The sequence below is a fragment of the Leuresthes tenuis genome, unplaced genomic scaffold, assembly GCF_036924035.1.
Source record: "Leuresthes tenuis unplaced genomic scaffold, fLeuTen1.0.hap1 SCAF_5, whole genome shotgun sequence".
NCBI lineage: Eukaryota > Metazoa > Chordata > Actinopteri > Atheriniformes > Atherinopsidae > Leuresthes > Leuresthes tenuis.
This window is the reverse complement of record NW_027325359.1, coordinates 15,046,580-15,066,274: the sequence shown is the minus strand read 5'-3', so window position 1 is coordinate 15,066,274 and position 19,695 is coordinate 15,046,580. Positions and strand designations below refer to the sequence as shown.

General features: G+C 40.8%; 1 protein-coding gene across 5 annotated transcripts in view; it reads right to left on the bottom strand.

Annotated features, from left to right (window-relative positions):
* LOC140307378 (transcriptional enhancer factor TEF-3-like) overlaps positions 1–19,695 on the bottom strand; it is a 31,604-nt gene that overhangs the window by 7,025 nt on the left and 4,884 nt on the right. For 2 of the 5 annotated variants that reach the window (XM_072386240.1, XM_072386237.1), the window contains exons 2-9: positions 10,445–10,509; positions 7,462–7,524; positions 6,872–6,913; positions 4,555–4,689; positions 3,927–3,970; positions 3,578–3,639; positions 3,257–3,387; positions 1,580–1,753 (exon numbers count right to left, since the gene is read on the bottom strand). In XM_072386240.1, coding sequence (XP_072242341.1) covers positions 1,580–1,753; positions 3,257–3,387; positions 3,578–3,639; positions 3,927–3,970; positions 4,555–4,689; positions 6,872–6,907 — 582 coding nt within the window. In that variant the 5' untranslated portion in view covers positions 6,908–6,913; positions 7,462–7,524; positions 10,445–10,509. Of the gene's footprint in view, positions 1–1,579; positions 1,754–3,256; positions 3,388–3,577; positions 3,640–3,926; positions 3,971–4,554; positions 4,690–6,871; positions 6,914–7,452; positions 7,525–10,444; positions 10,510–19,695 lie in introns of all 5 variants that reach the window. The other 3 variants (XM_072386236.1, XM_072386238.1, XM_072386239.1) reach the window with 3 other exon arrangements.

Below are 19,695 nucleotides of genomic sequence, written 5' to 3'. Positions count from 1 at the left end.
TCGTTCTTCACTGGGGCGGAATCGTGTGCCTCCACCTTCTGTGTGCAAGCACCAAACAACAGTAATAAAAAGATTGTTTCCACCTCTTCTCTGTTGGAGAGCAGTGCTTTTCAGATCTGCAAACAAAGGTCTGAAATGAACTTTCAGCCTATTTAAGCCTAAATATGATTTAAGTGGAGATGTACTCCCAACGCTGTGACAAATTCTGAGTCAGCTTTGGCAGGTGGATGCTGATTTGTTCACTGAGAAAACTGGAGATCCTTTTATAGCTTTCTCAGAAAGCAGCAACTAATGCCTTTGGGTGGATGTTTTTAAGAAACAGGGCATGGTGATAAGCATGATGACTAACCTAACACAACCTCTCAAGGCTCTCAAGAATGTGAGATGCTCCACACAAGCTGCGCACCCCTTGGTGCCTAAAAACCATGAGGAGCTTATCATGACTCGTCAAGGCTTTGATCTGGTAGCCGGACTGAACTGCCATTTCGTTGTAATTCATTAATTCACTTCAGTTTGTTTGAAACTTTTTTCGAACATTCTGATTGTGAGTTTAGCCACATTTGGCATGATGGAAGTGTTGTGCAAGATGCAAATACCAAAGGTGCCTGAAGTCATATAGAATAGAATAGAATAGAATAGAATAGAATAGAATAGAATAGAATAGAATAGAAAGCTCTTATTGTCATTCAATGACTGTCATACAACGATAGCCACAGATAGCCAGAGATAGCCGGATATCAGAGAGTTAAACAAAGCAAACGTCTCTGATTACATTCTGTCTCTTTATGCCCATTTTCATGTTCTCTACTTGGATTTTCCTACCCTTTCCAAGGGATATCCCACACGCCCCCACCATCTGTCTATATCTTATGTTGACTTTGTCATCGTGCTTGACTCTCTTATCACTCTAGCAGTGTGTAATGCTGAGTTGAGAGTGTTGCGTGGTTGTCTGTGTGCATGCATGTGGGGCGGGAGGCGAGGGGGCTTATCTATAAATAAGAACAAGTGAGGGGTGAGGGTTGGACTCAGTCTAATAGTGCAGAGACAGGTGTCTGGGATCACATTTCTCCTAGTGAAAGATCAGGCCTGCCACTCTTCCCAAGGCTGTTGTCACACGCTCACATCACAAACATATACAAATACAGCCATGGCAAAGGCACACTGCACAGCAATGTCTAGTTTGCTGGCATATGAACCACCGGTAAGGTCATGGGAGCAAAGACTTTCCATCCATTCTGGTACTAAATCGCACTTAAGTTGCTTTAACTCCATTACTTAAGCAATCCTAACGTAGTTAATACCGCTAGGCCATTAACATCCAACAGGTGCCACAAAACATTAACAAAAGTATTCACTGTACGCTCACTTTGCCCTCATGACTTGGGATGGATTATTTGAGGATGCTGCCACAGCCAGAATAACAGACCGAGTTTTACACGATGTATATAAGAATGGCTTTTGAGTTAAACAATTGATCAACCATTTTAGAACATGTGAAAATAATAATAAAAAAAGGACTCAACTGGCATCTTCTATGTTGCCACAGAGTAGAAAATTAATAAACAGATAAGTGTTTTACCCAGAACTTGACGAGAAAGAAAGCATTATGTTGCCCTTTGTCAAACAGCTCCTTCAGGCCCCCTTTCTTCTCGGGGAACTTGTCATAGATCTGCCTGATGTCCACCGACTCCAGATAGGGGTCACTGTAGCTCGGGTTGGACTGGCCGATATGCACGAACAGGTGCTTGTTGAACTGGAGAGACAAAAGTGCATATCAGGAGACAAACGCAACCAAATATGGCAAACGTCTAGTTTGTTGATGAGCAGCTAGCTCAGAGTGCGCTTCTGGATACTGTATTATTTGGCCTGCAGTATATATCCATCTTTGAAACATTTTCACTCATGAGAAGCGTAACGTTAGTGACCTCATCAATCTGTTAAAGGAGGGGAATGAAATAACTGACACACTGATCTTTTTTTCTGTTAATGTTCCTCGCCCTTCATTTAAACATGCCTGTGAAAATGATTAAAAGAGCTACGATGCGCCTATGATATTTGCGATTTGTGCGACACTGGACAGTACATGAAATGCATTAAGCCGTGTCTATAAGGCTATAAAAAAAAACAGCCCTTCAATTTTCGAACTGCAACATGATGTAAGCAGCTGAAGGGAAGAAGGGAAGTTGCATCATCACACAAAACTCTGTAAGCCCTTCTAGAGTTACAGTTTTTCCATAAGAATTCGTACCTAGCTAACAAACAAGGAGCGTAATGTTAAACAAAACAACAATGAACGTGAACAGTTGATGATACATGATTAGACAGACAGCAGGAGCTTTAGCTACCGTTCAAAGTTTCATCTTGTTCATTTATCTCAAATGTGCTGTCGCCAGCTCATCATTGCGAAGAAAAGTTTGAACCGTGCAGTTATTTATCTATCTAAACTTGCGACCTGTCCGAGTCCTCTGAACAGCTGATCATATGTTAAATTAACCCACTGCTACTCTGTGTGTGTGTCTGTCCTTTGACGCGTCTGCAGCAGCTCACACTTGTGGCGTGTTGAAAGTGATACGTATGCAACCAGGTTCAAGCAAGTTAGATTTCAATCTCATGGAAAAGCACCAGGGGGGTAACTCACAAATAACACCGATACATTCAGTTCCTCACGGGTTAATGGGAAGCAGTGCGTGTTTTAAAGGGGCTTAGTTGTTCTGTTCAAACATTAAAGGCATTTGGAGTTAGCTTGCTTACAAGTTGTTCGCATGCAAGTTACAAAAATGCGAGCAACTCTTGTCTCTAAAAACAGTTGTTTAGTTTTAACATATTTACTTGCTTTTTAAGGGCATTATAAATCAATCATTAGTGTACATTATCATAATTATAGACATTGGTGACAATATATTTTCAACCAGAAACATCTATGTCTAGCCTGATGTTTATGCCAGAGTATTTTCCCTGGAAAAACCTGCACTGTGTTGATATTCAACAGAAGGCTGCAAAACAATCCTTTGTTTGATGTTGTTTTCACAATTTTGTGAAAAATGTTTTCATGTGTTAAACTTTATCTGCTCAATCAAGGTCTGAGGATTGAGATACTGTGAATAAAGTGATTAAAGGTGACTGACAGGGTAAGGCTTCTTATTGCTTTTTCCTTTTTTAAATTTTTTTTTTAAATTGGTTTTGATTTGACAGACTTAACAATAATAAACTCTATGAATCATTGATGGATGAACACAGTTGCCTCCAGTCGACTCACGGTCTCTGGGTCCTGAGGTTGCTCCAGGAAGGCGGAGAACTCCAGCATTCGAAGCTTGGAGCTGGCAATACTTCTACCCTGCCAAGGGGGGGCACCAGGAGACATGGACAGCCCTGCTGTGCTTTCATAACCTGCAGAGGAGACAAGGGCGAGCGTGTAAATGTGCTGTTTGAGTGTGGCCAAGTAAAACTTGTAAAAGCACCAAAACTGCAGTTATTTCTCGGAGCTTTACACAAGCTTGTCCCGGTTAGCTGGGTCGTCTCATCACTTTGCTGATGGCCGCCATCTGTCAACACATAAGAGGAGAGAAAGAGCACCCACCTGTTATGGGGGCCGGGCCGGACGCTTGCATGGCATAACTCTGCTGGGAGAAGGGCTTAATGCTGGGGAGAGGAGACGGACAAGAGAGGGAGAGGCATGTTATGCTTCGTCTCGGCTTCATTACCCCATCTCATGTACTAATTGGACCGCCTGACCTCAAAAGACGCAGGGGGCAGAGTGGTATGCTGAATGTAAGACAGCTGAAGACTTTTCCTTCTAATTGCACTGATGTGTTTTGATTTGTTCTAAGATTAATTCCCTGAGTGAAATATATCTGATAGTTATGAAGCTAATCACACGAGAAGCTACTAATGGATACCACTAGAGAGCAGAAAGAAAAGCCACTTACTCTTCATGGCCCCCTGGCTGTCCTGGAAGAGCCCCATGCCAAAACTGGGAAAAAAAAACATAAGAGAGCAAATTAAATAAATGAGTTTGGGCTTGACAGCAATTATCACCAAACCACTGCGTTTATTCTAAAATGCAACTCCCACAGGAGAAATGTGTATTAAAACATGTTAAGCTTTCATGTTTTGCATTTAAATTGTGTAACCAACTAAATACGTTCTACGACAAATGATCTGTGACCAAATGACAGGGTCCCAAATTGATATTGTACGATATCTGCTTCTGAGTATAAGTCAATGTAGATTTTAAACATGAATCATCAAGAGGGTCCCATTAAAGAAAACAAAATACTGACTTAAGGTCAGATGAGGTCAGATTTCCCCTGCTCACATGTTTCTTTTAAAACATTAAACACGTTCAAATTGAGGTAATTCTATTATTTTACCCTGCGAGCAGGGTACAGCAGCTGCATGATAAAACTAACCAAAATCCAGTAAGGTGATGGGCGAGCATTAGAATTTACAGTGTTGAAAAATGATTGCATTCACACTATAGACCTTAGATAGTTATTTTGAAGTGTTCATCACAAAAAAAAATGATGATGTTGGGGACATGGGTAAAACACTCACCCCACCACTAGTGGGGTAAGCTGGTCTAGAGAGGCCCTGGAGAGCCATCTTGTTCTGGAAGGCTGTGGGTGAGATGATCTGAGCTGAGGACATGGTGGCCATACTCTGGAGGGCCTTGTCTTTTGCCGCCTGATCCTATAGAGAGGGACAGACAGTGAGCGTAAGATAAACTGACAAAGGGACAGCACTCATCAGACTCCATTTAAGTCAACAGCCCACTGTGCCGTTAACACAAGCACAGCCCTAAAAGGGGAAATGAGAGGCTGAGGCCATCTTGCATCATCGGTGAATCCCTGCCAGGCAGAGAGCTGGAGGGAAGGTGATATTACAGTCAAGGGCCTTTGGGTCAAGAGTTAAGTTTATTGCTTTGGCAGGGGCAAGCCAGTGATGACAACTAGCTACTGTTGGAGGTCATACTAGAAGTCAAGGCAGACATCAGGTTGATGTCAATATGCTTTTCATAGTGGCATTAAAACTGAAAAAATAATATGTTCATTATTAGAATAATTTCAAGTAGGGGATGGGTAAAAAGAAATGGTGTGCTACAATGCAAAGTTATACAGCTCTTGTTTTTGAAACCACTCCTTCAGCAGTTTCCAAACCACAGTGGACTACAAGCACTTGCTGCCCTGCCCAAACGGGCAAGGCCACACAGTGCATTCTTCTTCCAAGAACTGGCTAACACAAGGGCATAGCTGAAATATGGGGGGTACATGTGGCAGGGATCTCAGTTACACCAAAGGCGTATTTAAAAAAGGCCTGCCAACCCTGTGACCGGTGCGGCGCACTGCCAGCCGAACCCTCATGGCTTCTGTCCAAGGCGAAAGAGAGTCTTGTTGTCTGCGGTGACTGTGAGCATGTGAGCATACGCGAATGAGAAATGTAAACTGAGAAAGTACTGGGGGGACGGGGATGCGTAAGCTTTCAGCGTACCACACAGGAAAAACTTTTATTGCGGCACTTAACCAAATGCAAAACCTGGAAGGAACAATGCAGGGATTAATTTGTTTCCTGAAAATTGTGGTAAGGTATTCATAATCATACAAAGCAAGCCCCAGGCTTTCTGAAATATGCGCACATTTCATCAATTTGTGTCAGCAATCCATTTAAAACTAAAGTAAATTAGAGGGTGCGATTAAAACAGCCAGACATTTGTGTCTTTGTGTTAATGGAATGTGAATAGCACATGGACCTTTAACAAAAAAACGAAGCTTCATTATAGCGGGAAATAATGTACGGGTAATAATGTTTTCACCTTCTTTCCAACTGTATTAGCTCAACCTGATTGAAATCATAGTCATGCCAGCTGAATGCAGACACCTTGAACTGATTACAGTCTAAAAACCAGTATGAGTCAGTGTTGAATAATATTAGTTGAAATTAATGTAAAAAAAATAGGAAGCTAGGCCTCTTTTTTTCCCCCTAGTGTTATGCAAAGAGTAAAGCTGTTTGAAAATTCAGACATAGACCTGTCCAGTTATTCTGCTATCAGAAACCTGGATAAGACATCTGGTTTTCAGAATCTGGATATGCAACTTGGAGCAATCACCAGTACATAGCAGTGCATGAATCTAGCTCAGGTGGGTGTGTTTTCGTGCATTTAGAATGAAAACCCTGCATTTTTAGCATCTTGCAAGATTTAATTTGCCCTATCAGAGTCGCTTACTGGTCCACATGTTCAATGAACCAAAAAAGGCGTTTGACAAGGTCCGAAAGAGCAAATGGTGCATACGCAGAAAAGCCGTAAAAGAGACCAGATGTTCCAGATGTTCTGAGAGGCACTTATCGGCTTGGCGTAAAAAGCCCCCTAAAGAGAGTCTGATAATCCTAAAGCTCGTTCCTGTTGTCTTTTAAAGATTTGGAAAACGACAGTTAATTTTTCAAAATCACTAAACCTTCAAATATTTCATTTTTATTTTCTCATACAGTGTATGAGCATGTGAGCACACAGGGTGTCACACTTGCCAAACAGCATCAAATAATGTACCCATCTTATAAAAAAAATTAAAAATTAGTTAAAAATAAGTCAAACCCTTTTTTTTTATCATTTTAGAGCCTAGATAAGAGAGCAATGTGATGATGATGATGTAGCAGTGATACTGATATGGAAGACTTTGAAGCCACTTCTTACTTTAGACGGTTTTAGATATTAGTTTACCTGCTGTAATTAGAAGTTGCACAATTGTGGATTTCGGGGGCTTTGTACTCTTGTTCACATTTTCAATATGAACTGCTTTTGACCTACATGAAATGACCAAATTGATACTAAAAAATGCAAAAGTCTTGCAGGTTTATTCTGTAGAGTTTATTTACATACTTTATGATGTCTTGGCCAGAGACCTTCTTCAACCATGTGTGCCTGTAACAAAGACACCGATTTTCATTATTTAAATAAACTTTATGTATACTCTAATAATGAAGGTGTTGTATCTATATTTACAATGCTAATTTCTTGCCATTTCATTTCTGTCCTGAGTTTGATCCTCAGAGAAGATTAGAAACTGAACGGGGGACATTAGCATGTTTCATGATGTCATCTATGATATCTAACAGAGACCTAAACGACCAGCAAGTGGGTCAGTGACACACGTGACCCTAACGACTCTCAATGCAGGAACTCTTCAACAACAGCTCATAAACCTGAAAACTGTCAACGAGCCAGTTAAACCTGAAGGAGCCTTGCAGATGAGAGGGGAACCAAGAAAAGGCTTCCAGCTGTCTTCTATCCAAGCACTTAGACATATCCAGAATCATTTCAAAACCTGGATGAGACTCAAAGACTTTTAATCTCCATGCAAACAAATTCATACTGAAATTCGGGTAAATTCACGTAGCATGGAAAACACTTCATGTTCAATAATTTATGGAATGAATAAAAGCAGATAGAAGTTGACTCACGTATCGTACCTTCAGCTTCACCTGGATCTCCCTGGCCTTTCGTCGGGCTAGAACCTGGATGTGGCTAGAAACCTGGAAGACACAGACGACAAACGATCCCACAGAGTAAAGCACTGCACAGGCGCGAATGCGTGGATGTCCAATATCTTCTTTTTTCTGCAGGTAAAACACAGGGTAACTGGAAACCATAAACTGGCAAAAGGCCTCAATGCTTGTCTCTGGGACAGGTTTGTCTTTCATCCAAGACTCGCTATATGCCATTCAAGGTCGTAGCAGCTTTGCACAGGCTAGTTTATAGAATGGATAATTCTATAACTAACCTAAAACTAAAACACTAACTTAAACCTGCTATAATGGTCAGGCTGGACAACATGTTGGCCAACAGCTGCTTACTCACTGCTGCTCCAGTAGCAAAGGAGCAACATTATACCTTATTATTCATTTGGTCTTTCCCTTTTAGCTCCCTTTTTTTTTGGTCACTACCAACGTTGCAGGCAACATCTTTGATTAGCTGCCAAACATAACACTGCATTCAACAGCGAGTCGCCAATGTTGTCTACGGTTTAGAGTGGAGCTGATCGACTAGTTTGCGTAGCAGTAATTCTGTCACCAAATAGCATATTTGGCTATTGCATAGATCGTCTTTGAGCTAAAACCTGCTATAAAGCTCAGTAAAGCTGAAGGAAGCTGCCGGTTTGGGCGATAATTCTCTGCACATACATGTGTGACCCCCTCCCATACCGTCATTGTTATTTGATACGCTCATGAAATGAAAGAATTGGGTATAGCCACGGGTTAAAGTGGGATTTGAGAGGAAGCGGAGCTCTTGTCCTTTTCCAGTGAGGTCAGGGCACAAAGAACAAACTTCAGACAAGAGAAAAGGGACTATTTGTTCAGTAGACAGCAGTTCCAGTTAAAACTACACACATTGTTTGCTGGACGTGGGTTGTCCAGAGTAACCAAGGCACTGCTTCTGGAAGGAGAAGCTGCAGCTGGGTTTTCTAAATGTCATTTTTAATGTTATGCCACAAACTAAATTCCATTCATCTCCATTGTTTGGTGAAATGTCATTTAAGAATGACTGAAATTTTATTTGTGTAACTTCCGTAACATTTTTCAGTTTGTGTGCTGAACTACTTTTCGGAGGGAAAACTGCACCTACGGGTCCTGCAACGAGCACATAAAGCCAAATGAAGTGCAGTGGCGACACAGAGAAGGGGAGTGACTTCTTTCTCTGATAAGAATGCTAATAAAGCAGTATTTTTGCATTGCAAACCACTGTTTGCTTCTGTGTAGCAGTTTAAAACCCTTGTGTACATAAATTCATCCGAATAGTTCTGCCAGTTTGGTATGGCAAATACCATTGCCTTTAAAGCTGCTAAATATTAATTCACTTGACACATCAGACATGAAGACTGACAAGAGAAAGGGAAAGTTTGACTTTTGATGAAAATTAAAAGTGCAACAGCTCTGACACTGAGCATGGCTGCTTTGTTCCCAGTACTTTAACTGCAGAGTCTGAGTACAGCAGCTCAGCTGTGTGCTGTGAAAGAAAATAATTTGTTATGTTATATAATGACACAATGACACCACAGAAGTTATAAATAATAAGTTACAGCTGCTGTGCCAGGTGTCTAAATTGTGCCCAGACCCTCCTTCAATTTGGACACAGTATGGATTATGCCACTGTGAGATGCCACAGCTGTTTAAAAAAGTTGACAAAGAGAAGGCGACCCTCTGCATCTCTTTGCTCAGCACTGGAAAATGTCTGAAAGCAGATTTAAAGATTTACATGCAAGTTAGTTATGCTGCAGTCAAAAGGAGCCTGAAGCAGGGCTCTGGTGGACACCAGGCAAACTTCATGTACCTATGACAGCTGATCCATCCATCCATCTATTTTCTATACCCTGCTTAATCCAACTCGGGGGGGGGGGGGGGGGGGGGGGGGGGGGGGGGGGCTCTCATTGGGCATGCGATCACCAGTGCATCACTGAAATGCTGGTAAAATATTCTTATTGTCCTACAAATAAAGGATTTCAATTTGTTTTTTACAAATTACATATCAGAATTAGAATCAGCTTTATTTTGCCAAGTATGTAGACACATACAAGGAATTCTTTGCCGGCAGTTGTTGTCGCTCACATGTAATTAAATGTCATAAATAATATTAAAAGGAAATACGTTTTTTTATATATATATATATATATATACATAAGAACTGTAAGTGACAGTTGTAAAATCAACAGTTCCAATGTTTTTCAACTGTTCAATAAGGTGACTGCTATGGGGAAGAAGCTGCTCTGGTGCTGTTATCAAAAGCAATTAAGAAAAAAACAATCAACTATTATTCTTCCTCACCAATGAATAAGACGGTGCTAAGGCTGCTGAAACAGTGTATTACTAGTTTTGCCCAGGGTTTCCACATTTGTTTTAAATATGAATTACAGACATAGAAGAAAGAAGATTCAAAGCAAATCTATATTTTCTGTCTGTGTCAGTGCACCTCCAGCCTGCCTAACTAGCCATCTCTGGTCTGTCCCTGACACTCCTTTTCCACTCATCTCTTCTCATTTCTTCACTGACCCTGCCAGATGACCTAACAGACACCCTTTTTTCTTCATGTCCATCACTTCCCCCTACATCAGTTCTTCCATATCATACACAGTGGTGAGGATAAGATTCCAAATCCCTCTCTATCCCGCCTCATCTAGATCACTGTATTCCCCAGCTTCTCACCCCCCACCCCACTGTCATACAAACACCAGAGCCATGAGGTGGTGAAGAAACAACACCGACACATGATCCTATAGCATTTGTGCATTGGACCCTGGCCCTAAATCAATCGTCATCTCCCGTTCTCCAAAGACGAGGAATTGAGGGTCCGCTGGGATGGGGGTTGGGTCCACAGGGTGTTGGGGGCATCACTCAACAGAATTTTCTAGAGGTGTTCAAAAATAGGGGCTGCAGCAAATGGCATTTGCAGAGAGCTCACCTGCTTCCTGGTCCGCGTCTTCCCAGTGCGAAGTTTGATGTAACGTGCAATCAGCTCATTTCGTCCTGCATGGGGCCAGAAAAAAATATATATTTCAACAAAAACAAACAAAATGTTTAACTACCGGTAATTAAATCATCCCCACTAAGATCAACATTTTCTTCTATTTTTTTACATTGTCTATTACACTTCCAACTGATTCCAGACAGACTTTCAATAAAGGCCATAGTAACATTCAGATTAAAATTTTTGAGAGCAAATGAAACAACACAGAACACTAAAGATTCCATTTCTATTACTGGATGCAATATATGAGAGTAAACAGAAAACAAGACAACTTCCTCCTTGGTTTTCTCATTTATGAATGGAGTTATGACGGAGTTTTATTTCCCCTTAAAAAAATATTTTAAAATGACAACAAAAAAATGGGAACGATTTGAAAAATTCTGGAAAGACCGCATACTCAGACTGGCTGGGCCAAAGCAGACAGTATGACGGGGTCAAATGAGGAAATATGTGAATGCACGTCTTTGTGCACAAATTTAGTCAGATAGTAATATCTATTTAGCTAAATTACTGGCTGAAAGTCATAGTATACACATATTTGCAAGTGTTTACTTGCTCATTCTAATAGATTAGTGTTAAAACCCAGATGCAGAAAGCAAGCTTCAAAGCTGTCAAGTGTGTCAACACTGAAAGCTTCAAGTGTAAGTTTATCACTAAGTATACACTTGTGTCTGAGTGAGAGCTTGCATCAGTCTCACGGCTGACCCCTGAGCGTTCACTGAGCTCGTATCTCTGCAGCGAGTTTGCATGTGTGTGCTGCTGACAGACAGGTCACACTGGTAGAGCAGGTGGAGGCCATGGCCATGCGATCCTCAAACCGGGCCCAGGACAGACTCGACGCAGGCCGGTAACCAGAAAGTTGGTCCGATGAGGCCGCAAGGCAGCTGGTGTCCGTGTCAATGTTTATGGAATATGCCTTTACACTGGCAGTAAATTTTAAGCCCCCCCCCCCCCCCCCCACCCCCCCCCTCACACACACACACACACTTCACAATCCTAATTCTGCAGTTGCTCTTGAGGACAATCAGTCACATGATTCCTTTCACCCTCAATCATATGCAAAAACTGAAATGTTTCTTTTTCCAGAAAAACGGAAGCTTTGGGTGTTTCTGCGGCTGTCATGTGATGCAAAACGGACTGCATTAAAAGCTTAACGTTAGCACACATAAATCAAAAAAAAAAAACAGCTAAATATGCTGTTACTGTAATGGTGAAAGTATAAAATGCTGCCTTTAAGAAGCAGAGTAAATCTGACATTTTAGAACCATCAGTGAGACAAAAACAAGCAATTTTTTTGTCATCATGTCCAGTAGGAGTTCTAATCTTCATAGGTTTCTTACTTTGAGAGGACTAAACATGAAACAGGATGACACAGAAACTCATCAAGAGATTTATTAATAATTAAATAAATCATTATTGGGAAGATGAGAACATTCACTATATTTAGGAAAAAATGCAGACAAACACACAGTTACAGAGGGAATCACACCTCTCATACCCTAAAGATCTCTCAGGCCGACACACAAAGTCACACAAGCATTTGCCTGGCCTTGCACCACCTCTTAAACATGGTCATTTTTCCCCTGGCAACACATCCCCATGTGAATTAACACATGGGTCAGTCACGGCACACATCTTGATACAAACTCGTCAGATTTTCCCTCACATAGTGATGCTTTGGTCAGATCTCACAATGCTCCACAAGTCTTACAATCAGTCGAGTCCCAGCCAGCAAGGGGAGGAAACCCGAAACCTGGCCGAAACACCACCAGACGTTTTGTCAGCCAATAAAAGTGATCAGATTTTGGTCGGAATGCAAAGCAGCATCTCTTCGCCGTGCTCTTGTGAAACGGAGAGTCTCGGCCTCGCAGCTTGAACATGCACGAGTTTCCACTTCGTGCCTTTTGAAAGCATTTACCTTTCGTTGCCATGTCACTAAGGAAAACAACTTACACTTACCTCTGTGAAGAACTGAGCACAGAGCATACATGAATGTTATTGTACAGTCAAACTATAATTTGGATGGATTGTTTTTAATATCAAATGAATGATTATTGGGAGGACAGTTCCATTTTACCACACCTTGGGACTTGGTTTCATAGTTTCACTTCCACAGTACTTGCCAAAATAATTGCTAAGACTTGGAGACCCAGTGTCATTATTGAATGTCAGTCAAACAGGGCAAGCAGCACAAGCAGACAGATCAGGTTACAAACAGGACAGCAGTTTAATTTGTTTAACTTTGTTTTACTTTATTCTCGGGTAAAACTGATAACTCGTTGTTGCAAAAAAGAAAATTGTGTTGGAAAAGTTTCATTGGAATGTTTTTTAGTCCTATTTCTGGACTCAGGATCTCAAGAAGAACTTTAATGAGGAAAATGTTAGAAATGATGACAGCAACAATGGCATGTGCAAAATAAAGATTCTAGATATAACAGGCTTGAGGTTACCACTAAGATACAAAGTAAACTACTTATATACACATAGTCTCTGTATGTCTAACAAAGATGGCTTCCCTATTGGCTCCTAATGGGAGAAAACACATTTATAAGGCAGTGCTTCCAATTTGAACAACGAAATGCATTCTCCCTCTGACCCTTAGCACAGCATGCAGACGCATTTACTAATCTGACATACCCTAAAATCATTAAATTGCTTGTCTCAGCTCTTCGAGACCATTTTGTATCCCTGCAGAGATTTAGAGGTTCTATTATGTTGGTCCCTGGTTAAGGTTTTCAATTTCAGCACAAGTTTGGATAAATCACTGTTGATGTGAAGAGCCAAACAGGAAAAGTGGTCAATATTATTTTTCTGCAGAAATCGCCTGGTCCCTGAAACACACAAATTACCCATCTGTAGGACTGTCTTTGTGTGAGGTTTTTTGTGGACTGCAGCCCATTGTGAAACGTTGCTCACCTCAGTTTATACACACAGTAACACACATAGATAGAGACACACATCCGCACATGATTCAGCCAGCCCCTGTTGCCACATTCACTCCGTCTCCATATTATTTTCTTTCCAGGGCAGAAACTCCTCAACCGTTTATCGGGAAGTGCACTCGCCGACCGATTGTTTGAGCCCCCAAATGCATATTTCTTTAATTCCCCAGGGATTAAGACGGTCTTCTAAATTTCCTCACTATCAACTTCTTGAAAAGACAAAATAAGAGCATTTGTCAAAGTGCTCACAGCACTTGAACTCAAATGAAAATTAAGTTGCCTGTACCGAATTCCTCACGTTGCAGGAGAAGGTTATTCCAGCTCCCTGCAATTTATCTTCACTCTGTACAGCAGACCTGTCTATCCGATGTGAATTTTCAAAGCAGCAGAGACAAAGGTGCGAGCATCTCCAAATAATGAATACAATTATTTTGCAGGAATTCAGAAAAACAGATTGTTTTTTCATTTTTGTTGAACCTGTGTTAGGGATTGGAGAGACTCTCTTGGACACAAGTTGCTGTCAGACTTGATCATCCTGTAAACTACCTCAAGTCAGGTTTGAGTATGAAAAGCAGAACAGTGAAAGTTGCACATATCTGCCAAACATGATTAACTAAAAGCAATCAGATTGTTCCCTTTCTTAAAGCCAATCCTTTCTTCATCTCAGTGCTAATGATTTTTAAAAGTGTACTACCACCAACAGAGCAAAAAACAAATGTGTGTGTATGTGACGATATCACTTTCAGATTTAGTCAGGTTTCGCGTTTCGAGCATTAAACAGCTTCAGGAGTCAGACGATTTGCCTCATGCACTCGTATCAGATGCCCTACCACTCCTGCTGTGAGTGCTTAGGGAAGGGCCCATCAAAAATACCCTCCAACACGCCCATGAGATCAGAAAGGCGACTCAGTCACACACCGATGAGATCATGATATCCAATGAGAGAAGCATAGACACAGAACTTGTGCCAGCAAAGGCTGCAGGACAGTCAGTAGGAACATTATAACATCACCCACTGCTCCACAGTCTGATGTTGTTTATCACACGGCCTTCAGTCACGGACTACTCTGGGGTGGGGGGATCTGATTCTGGGAACATTTCTTAAGGGCATGAAAAGTGTTGCAGTTGAGGCAAAGTCAGGGTCTCACAGGGGTCAAGATATACTGCAGGGTTTTTCCATGGAGAACAATTAATGAGTTGTGAATTTCTAATAGTTTCACAACAATATGATTAAGGACAAGTTCAAGTTAGAGTCATCCCAGAGGGCACCTAACCCTGCATTCACAAAAGAGACGTCAGGACATTGTTGACAAGACATGTTAATGGCAAGAAAGGTCAATGTCGATTTTCAAAACCGTTCTTTAAAAAAAATCACAAAAATTATGGCTTGTGTGTGGCACCCTAAAAGTGCTGTAACAGTACAGCTAAAGCAAACGAGAGGTGTACTAAACTTTTTCTATTCCCTTTTGATACATCAGTTCAGGGTCTCCTCCTGTAGTAAGTCCAATCCAATGACAGTCCTGTACTTTGAAAGAAATTTAATAAAATCTGTATTTGCTGCATAAAAGACACAGGAAAGATGAAAAGCTGGTGCACGGCCTTGTCTATCAATCAAATCTATTGAACTACAGCTATTATGAGGCTAAAAAACAAGAAATAAAACTATCTGAGACATTAGGATTACCAAAATCAACTGTCTGAAATATCATTAAGAAAAATAAATGTACTGGTGAAGTTTGTAATTGCAAAGGGTCTGGCAAGCCAAGGAAGACCTCTCCAGCTGATGACAGAAGAATCCTCTCTATGGTAAAGAAAAACCCTCAAACGCCTGTCCAACAGATCAGATACAGTCTCCAGGAGGCAGGTGTGTCTTTGTAAGAGAACAGAAACACGGAGGCTACACTGCAAGATGTAAACCACTTGTTACCCGCAAAATCAGGATGGCCACTTCAATTCGTAAAAAAGTAGTTAAAGGAGTCTGCAGGATCCTGAAATAAAGGTGTTATGGACAGACAAGACTAAGATGAACCTGTATGAGAGTGATGGCAAGAATCAAGTGTAGAGATGATAAAGAAGTGCCCAAGATTTAAAGCATAGCAGCTCACCTGTTAAACATGGTGGTGGGGTTGTTATGGGTTGGGCATGTATGGCTGCCACAGGTACCGGCACACTTGTCTTCAGTAATGATGTAACTGCTGATAGCAGCTGCACAATGAATTCTGAGATGTATAGAAATATCGTATCTGCTCAAGTTCCAGTAAATGCCTCCAAACTCATTGGACAGCGCTTCATCCTGCACCAAGATAATGATCCCAAACATGTTGCTAAGGCAACACGAGAGTTCCTCAAAGCTAAAAAAAATGGAAAATTCTTGAATTCTTGAAATATGTTGAAAAAGAAAGTTAAAGGGACAAGACCCTGGAACAAGGACGATACTCAGCACCGGGTTATATCATCAGTCGCCAACTTCAAGAACTCACTATGTATATGAGATATGCAAGAAAGAAAGTACTAAAAATGACCGCTTTAATGTTCCTTCCATTACTTTGTCCCAAACATTATGGTGCCCTGAAATTAGGGGGGGCTGTGTATAAAAAGTGTTGGAATTTCTACATGGTAGAACTGAAATGTATGAAAATGACTTTAAATTAATGTCTGGAATGGGCACTTTAATCACAGCTGAATTATTTTATTTTGGTAGTTTAGGCTGGAGAGCAGAGGAGGAACTCTAAGAAAACTGTGACTTTCTCCAAACATTATGGAGGTCACTGTAGATAAACATAGATGACAACATCTCTTAGTGACTTAAACATTTGCTTACAAGCAGACAGAAAGGTGTGTTTACTCCTGCAGACGAGATTATCATAAAAGGGATAAGAAAACAGTTTCAGCCATTTGCCTGGTCTTCTCTGTCTCCTTTCGCCTGCTGATAGAGGTCAGGCAGAGGTGGATGGGGTTAGTAAAGAAGGCCTACTGTGTCCCTTCCAAAGTCAGCCCCTGGGCCTTGCTGGTCATAAATCTGTGCTTTCTCAATGGGGCTGCGGTCATCACTGGCCTGGTCTGATCTCCTTCTCTCCGTCTCAACGTTTCTCCCTCAGCTCGGTGCATTCCTAACATTCCTGTTCACTGACTGGTCCATACTGAGTCCAGCATCTGCAGCTCCAACATTATCTCATGTCCTGTTTGTGTGTGTGTAATGACAACCCAATGCACATACACTAAATAATGATCAACTAAACATTTAGGTTATTGAAACAAACCTCCCTTAAGCACACTGTGTTGTGTTGCTGCCATGTTCAAATTAGATTTAATCCGAACTCCTTGAATACCTGCCAGCCATAAGTTTTCTTCCCACAGCACATATGCCCAACTGTGTCAGCCCAGGAAAACAAAGGTCACATTTAGGTTGCAGGAATGTCTTGGTCGGGTGTTATTTCCCTTCCAACAGTCTAGTCACAGCTTACAGAGTTTGAAAAAAGTCTCTATCGACCACCGATTCCAGCAACGAGCCAACTGTTGAAGTTGAACACAGAAAATGAGAAATCAAAGGCCACAACTAGCATCTATAATTATAGACATGTCATATATAGCAACAACTTTTGGTTAATGACTTGTTTTAGATGACTTGAACTTCTGCTTTTTGACACACCCAAAAACAAACAATCTTTTTGTCTAATGCAAATCAAGCGAAGCGTACTCCCTTCTCATTAAGTATGAAAGCCCAGTAATTATGTAAGCTTCATAATGTGAAACAAACATTAAAAGAGGTAAAAAAAAAATGCTATTGCTAATCATGGAAGATTATATGAAAACGTGACAACACAACAAAGGCAATAACATTGGAGAAGCACTGTTCCAAGTTCCTGTCAACATGTCATTTTGAATATAATTCAAAGACTTGCCTGTATTTTAATTTCCATTGTATTTACGTGACCATAATGAACCAATTAATCTTGGCTTCATTCCATCAGAAGGGGCTGATTTGTCTCCAGTTTTTCTTTTTGCCAATGACAAAGTCTGCCATCTGAGCATCAAAAAATGCTATCATCACATGCTACTGTGAAAAAAAAAACATGAATTCCTAAAGCAGCGTATGTCCAAGGCGTTCGCCAAAGACCTCCAAATCCCACTTTCAACGCTCTGCAATCTGATAAAAAACAATTCACAGTTAAGAAACTGTTAAGATGCTTCTACAACGAGGGGCTCAGAAGAAAATCAGTAAGGGCTCTGAGAAGGCTAGTAAAAGCAAGTTACGACTCTGGCTACTCATGTGTCAAATTGATCAAAGAAACTCTTTCAAACTGCTTCTGATTTGGCTTGCTGCCAGCACATATAAGCAGGAAAATCAAAGGACGGAACTGAAAAGTCAGCTAATACGGTCAAACCAGTGGCCCCTATATTTAAAGTATGGTTAATCCACTGAAATGGTGCAGAGCAAGTTGACTTGACATTTTAAATGACTGCTCTGTCGTGAAAGCAGTGAATTTTGGCTTTTCAAAATTCTATAGGGCTATAAAAAATTTAACTGACCCCCCACCCCCTAAAAAAAATTGTTCAACTGTGACACTTCTAGAGAAGTAAGCCTAATTGTACATATGATTATGTCGAGGGTGCTGGTTGCTATGCAAAATCATTATTAGGCCAGTATAAAACCTGAGTCCCCTATAACTATCAGTACTAAAATAGAAATTCCTCTAAAATATGACAAAATATCCTTTTTGAGTTTGAGTTGCTGGAGTAATATTTGCTGTTCCCTCTGTGGTGTTTGGTTGGTAGAGGTCTGCACGCAGTCACAATAACAAATTTCTATCTCCAGTTTGAATACAGAGATGCAATATTCTCTGACTTTCCAGTCATATCTAGTTAGTTTCTACACTCTAGTGACAACAAGACAACTCAAGTTTATTAGTACAGGGAGTAATGTAAAAATTTTTTGCAGCTTAAAAGTGTTGATGAGTTCATGAGTGTTGATTTACACTTGGTTGCCACCCAGTTGTATTCTCTATGACAACCAGCTCACAGCTAAACTAGCAAACCAGCAACTTTCAGATGTCATCTGAGCAGGGGTTGACCTATGAGCATGTTTTCAGTCCAAACCAATCTGCAAGTTTAGAATTCAAAGCAATCCCCTACAACCAAATAAATCCAGTCACTGCATTTGCAACTGTATCCGTGAATGTTTTCCATGAATGAGTATTAGAGGATAAGTGGTAATACTGCTGCCAGATAAGGATCATCACATGCAAGTTAATGTTTGTTAACACAGACAGCAACATGCCGCTTCTAATGACAAGCTTTGACAAGCAAGAAAAAAGCATGTGTGAATAAGGGTCCAATAAAAAGAAGGTTTGGAATCCTAACTTCTGGAGTATTTCCATGGTATTCTCTGCCAGTGCTCTGAAATAGCTGGCTTCAGACGGTATCTAATTCAATTACAAAACAGATGAAATACATTGTGTGAATATCATAAAATGACAGATTTTAATGTTAATCGAAAGCATTTAAAGCAGTTCATTTACATTGGTGTTTGTTACTGCATAGTGATTTCCATCAGGGACTCTCCCCCTAAAAGGCATAACATTACAGAGGCTCAGGTGGCACCCCTCAGCATGACCTCAAGCTTTTTACTAATATGAGCAAAATTCATTTGAAAATGTTCGTTTCCTCAAGAAGAGAGAGACATATTTTTTTTAAAAGAATTATTCAAAAGATCAGTTTTTGAAGAAGAGATACTAGTGAGATGGTAAACAACACAATATCTAGATCATTCAATTACGCTGTTTAACGATGTGGCGAAAGTTACACAAGCCATTTTTTATGATTACCACATGTGCCACAGCATGTTATCCGGACTGGGGACAGCAATATGAATTCAGAGGAGACTGAGTCCACCCCTTAATCAGAACAACACTGCATGAATGGCACCTAAAGCATAAATATTCCAGGTTCTTTACTCAGCTGCAGCCTTTCTACATTGAGTTTTAATGTTATTTCTGTGCCTGTGTGGGTCTCCCATGGTCCAAAGGCATGCAAGTCAGGTTAAATGGTGATTCTAAATCAGCTGTGGTTGAGGGGACGTGAGTGTGAGACTGCATGGTTGCCTGCGCCTATGTTAGCCCTGTGATGGACTGTCCAGTGTCACACAGTGTCAGCATGTACAGAAAAGACTAATAGGAAACTATATGAAATAATATTTTTCGTTTATATATATTAACACATGGTCTATGCAACCAGCGTATATTC